Source organism: Musa acuminata, chromosome BXJ1-2 (genome assembly GCF_036884655.1).
Source record: "Musa acuminata AAA Group cultivar baxijiao chromosome BXJ1-2, Cavendish_Baxijiao_AAA, whole genome shotgun sequence".
NCBI classification, from domain to species: domain Eukaryota; kingdom Viridiplantae; phylum Streptophyta; class Magnoliopsida; order Zingiberales; family Musaceae; genus Musa; species Musa acuminata.
In genome coordinates this window covers 16,175,001-16,180,000 of record NC_088328.1, presented here as the reverse complement: position 1 = coordinate 16,180,000, position 5,000 = coordinate 16,175,001, and the positions used below count along the sequence as shown (strand labels likewise).

Here is a 5,000-nt window from a genome sequence, read left to right as displayed (position 1 = left end):
AAACCAATTGCATCCATCATATGGATGGGTATACAACATACCAGTTTATCTAGTCATCTCGATGTCCCTCTTGAGTAACCTACGAGCAAAATTATTTAGGATCTGTGTTTAAAGGTGAATCAGTCTCATTATCGTAATCTCATCACGATTTGATTCTCATTACACAAATTCATAGACATCACAATATATTCATGCAACATGTAATATAAAGTGATAAAATATCAAATAACAATAAGCAAAAATACTACATGTCAAGTCACATGTATCATCACTCATATGATTGGCTTGTAGGGCACCTATGACTAGCACTAACTCGATAATCCATAGGCATTTCTCTTATTCTTTAGCCATTCTCCTAACTTTTCTTATGGAGGCTTGGAACCCCTAGTTCTAAGAAAGATTGAGATAAGAAAAACCTAATTCATCCCTTGTTATACCTAAGGTTTTAGTTTTACAAATAATAGGCTAATATTTTTAGCTACTTTTAAGTAACCTCGACTTTAAATAATTTTTATTTTTGAATATATTTTGTATGAATCCTTATGACTTTAATCTAAGATTCATGCGTAGAGTTATTACTATCCTAATCTAAGGTACTCAGAATCCCTTTTTTTTTAAGAAGGGATTTTATTCAAGCTAAATTAAACCCCTTAGGTATATAATTAAGCTTTATCTTTTTGATATATTTTAAACGATTTTCTCAATGTTCTATGAGATTTAGAATTAAGTAGTTACCACCTTTGTACAATAAGATTTAAGGTTTATAAGTTCAGACAATCCCAACCCAATTTCAGTAGAATAGAATAGGTGTTGGTAATTAAATTAAGAGGGTAATTTAGCCTCCAAATGATTTAATTTTAAATTAAAATTTGGTGCATATTTAGTTTTTATATTTATTAATTTTCCATAAAATTTTATGATAATTCAAGATTATTTGATCAACTAGAATAGTGAAGTAAAATTTCTTCGTAGAATAGTGTAATAGTTTGATTGATACTAGCTAGTTTATTTATATATAGAGTGAATTATTAAAAAATTGATGGTGAAATTTTAAATAAATATTTAGGTTTAGTATAGTTTGTTTTATGAAATTTTATCAAATATTTTTTATAAATTATTGTAATGAATTATTATAAATCAATAATTTAAGAGTTATGGTTCTTAATTAAGATACCTCATGATTATATACTCTCAATTTAATAAGTATATCACTCCCTAGCATACTCGATCATTAAGAAATGTAGTCTTTCAGTGGCATATTCATTTTTGAGTTCAATTAACTAAGTATAAGTTTAATTCACTACAAAATAATGATTATATAAATTATCATATACATAATATATTTTAGAAAGCTTGTTTCAAATGACATAATTTTCATGAGCTACATGTGAATATATATATATATATATATATATATATATATATATATATATATATATATATATATATATATATATATATATATATTGTAAGTATAAAAATATATGAATTATGATAAAAGTATCTTCTATGCATATATATGATGACTTACGGTTTGAAAGTGCACATATTTTCTAACATATGGTGTGGGAGTATACAAATATGTTACAATGTACGATGCATGTATACGTTGTGACGTATAGTGTAGGAGTGCATATATATTATGACGTGCAGTATGATAATGCATGTATATATTATAATGTGTAGTGTAAGAGTGTATACATGTATTATGATGTATGATGTAGAAGTGCACATATTTATTATGACATGTAGTGTGAGAATGTACATATATATTATGACATGCGGTGTGGGGGTACACATATATATGACGATAACATGCAGTGTGGGAGTGCACATATATTTTCTGATATAGAATATAGAAATCTATTAATATACAATGTATGGGTATTTTTTTAATATAACTTTTAAATATATTATTTGTATGTGTGTTTTTTTTTTGGTTAGAAGTTATAGTTATATATAGATGTCAAAAACACTATGTATAAGATAAACTTTATCATTTTGTTTTATAAATTAGTATATTTTAATTTTAAGATTAACTATTTTTTCATGACACTCTTTTCATTAATAGTATCAAAAATAAAAAATAATAATATCTTACTTTAGTCATAGGGTATGGGTGAAACCAAGATAAGATTTTACATGGAGTCAACTTTTTAAGATATTCATAATTACATATTAAGTCACATTAAAATTTGCCATGCCTCACATCACATTAACCATATAAAATTTATTTTACCTCACATCACAGTAACCATATGAATTTTATTTTATGTTTATTGACATGGTAGTAATCCAGGTAGAAAAATAGAAAAATGCAATATCTATACCACACTGTCCGATTAAAAAAAATTTCCGAACCATATGAGACTCAAGCATATGCAGATAAATAATAATAATTTTAATCTATCAATTTAAGTATCGAACATCCTCCAAAATTACTTTATGATAAAAATCGGTGTTTCGACTCTAAACGGAACTTAACTCTCTCATCTTGAGTTGAAGAAGATCAATAACTGATATTATTAACATTGACGATTTTGGGGTTGTTTCTTTGCAAATTGAGAATCTTTTCCATCAAGCTGTGAATCGTTTCACTGAGGGAGAGATCCACTTTGATGAGGTAGCCAATGGTTGTGGTTGTTCCATAAATATGTCAATAAATAACATGATTTGAAGACTCATATTTCTACAAACACAGGTAGAACACTTAACTGATCATATTTCTCACATTAACTCATCACATTTATGTTGTCGGAACGACAAAAAGGAACTTACCAATAGTACTATAAAAGGGAGAAACAAATAGTAGGAACTGCAAGGCTTGTTAGCGTGATCAGCAACGTCCGAATAGCGTCAGACGTCTAAAGTAGCTATCTCCTCTACATGACACCCCACGAATCCAGCGTAGGGAAGGCCGGGAGTAGTGGATCGAAGTCGAAGTCCGGCGCGTAGGCAGGTGGTGGTAACCCGGACGAGAAGCCCCCGCTCGGGATCCCGACCGCGCCCGTATCCAGAAAAGACACCGAGGTGTCGAGCGTGGGCAGGCGGATCTGTTGCAGGGCCGCCCGGTCGCCCGCCGCGGACCGTACCGGCTCGGGCTTCACCAGTGGCTCCCCCGCGAGACGGAACCCCGTCGCCCGCTGCACCACCTCCTGGAAGTCGATCGGGTCGGCGGAGATGTAGGTGGTGGCCGACCGCTTCGACGCGTGCGACTTCCTCTTCGAGACCCGCCCCTGCAGGGCCGGGCCGAGGGCATTCCGCCGGCGAAGGGTGGCGTCTCCGGACGCAGAGGAGCAAGAGGGGGGAGTGAGTTGGTGCTGGAGGAGGAGGAGAGGGGAGGAAAGGGTGTCGGCGGAGGCGGCGGAGGAGGAGGAGGAGGATGAGGTGGTGGTGTCGGAGAGGGAGATCTGGAGGGCCATGGCGACGGCCGCGTTCTCGCGGGCAGAGACCTCGCTGATCCACGCCGATTCCGAGTGGTACACCCACGGATCGAGCACCGAGCAGTTGTCCGCCATATCCCTCAGCGGATTCGAGGATCGAGAAGGGCGATCGATTGGGATTGGAGCTCAGAAGGGAGTGAAGGCGAATGGTGAGAGGCACGGAGGACGCGAGCAACGGGGGGAAGTCGTCGAAGCTTCTTAAAGAGGCGGTGGCGCGAGAAACCGCGTTCCTCGTGCCACGTCACACATTCGATTCCGATTAACCGCGGTCTGGTCGGAGAGGGCGCGGGGGGAGAACAGGTCGTTGACCGTCAACCCGCGGCGGCATCTCCCACGATTCCGTTGGGCTTGCGTGATGATGTCATTGGGCTCGCGTGACCATCCGCGTAAACAGCAGCCACGTAGACTCCGTTCGGATCGGGACCCGTGCGATGTGTCAAGGGAGGACGCCGTCCAAGTTTTGTTGTAGTCAACGATTGAAGCCGTCCGATTTGTAGTCAACGGCAACCGTCGTCCGCTGCTTCACACATTCCGGAAACGGAAGCCTGAAGTGGAAACATGCCCGATGACAAAAGAAAATGCCTCGTACCAGGGGTGATTACCGATCACAGTTGCAGGAACGGGCACGGCTCATGAGATCGATACCTGACTTGGCTTTCTTCTTCCCAAACCTCCTTGCAGACTCAGTGGAGGGGGAGGCATGTGGGAGATGGTACAAGGATTTTATCTGAACTGATTCATTGATCGCATAAGTTCAAAAAAATTTATGAAGATAAAATTGATCTTTATAAATAAATATTTTAGGTGAAAATAACTATAGGGGACGCTATCTCTTAAATAATAATTATGTGATTTTATTCGATGAATTGATTTAATCTAATTCTTTAATATGAACTTATATTGTTGTAAGGACCAAAATAGAAAAAAAAACTATTGGTGGGTGTTAGTACACGAGTAGGGATTCATATTCAATCAAGAGCCTTTCCAAGTCAATCTCAGTTCTGTTAGGATCAAGAGGTCGACACTAAGAGGGGGGTGAATTAGTCCAGTGGCAAAATCAGTCTTCAAAAACCTTCGTACGTTGAAAACCGATTCTTCGGAAACTTAACTTAAAACACGTTCGTAAATGAATTAATGACAGTAAGCAATTAAAGAGATTTACAGTAAGGTAAATTACTAAACAGAAATGTAAACCAGAGAATACACCAATTTATAGTGGTTCGGTCGTCGTGACCTACATCCACTTCGTCGATTCCTCTTCCATCGAGGCCACCGGCATCCACTATCGATCTTCCTTCAATAGGCGAAGACCAACCATCTTTTACACCACTCTTCTCTATTTCACGGGTTTAGGAGACAACCCTTATAAGCACTCACACTCCTCTTACAGAATTCTAAACTTAGAGTGGAGGAGGGAATTTCTAAAGATATTGTAGTAGCGTTTTCTCACTTTTGAATACTCTGTGCTTGTCTCTTTTAACTATGGATGAGAGAGGTATTTATAGGCTTCAAGTTAATTCAAACTTGGAGCCTAAAAACTTCTCATCCCGGGTTTCT

General features: G+C 37.6%; 1 protein-coding gene across 1 annotated transcript; it reads right to left on the bottom strand.

Moving 5' to 3' along the window:
- Positions 1–2,882: 2,882 nt before the first annotated feature.
- Positions 2,883–3,518, bottom strand: LOC135594814 (calmodulin-binding protein 25-like). Its single transcript, XM_065085327.1, has one exon. It carries the CDS (start codon positions 3,516–3,518, stop codon positions 2,883–2,885), a length of 636 nt encoding a protein of 211 aa, XP_064941399.1.
- Positions 3,519–5,000: the final 1,482 nt, after the last annotated feature.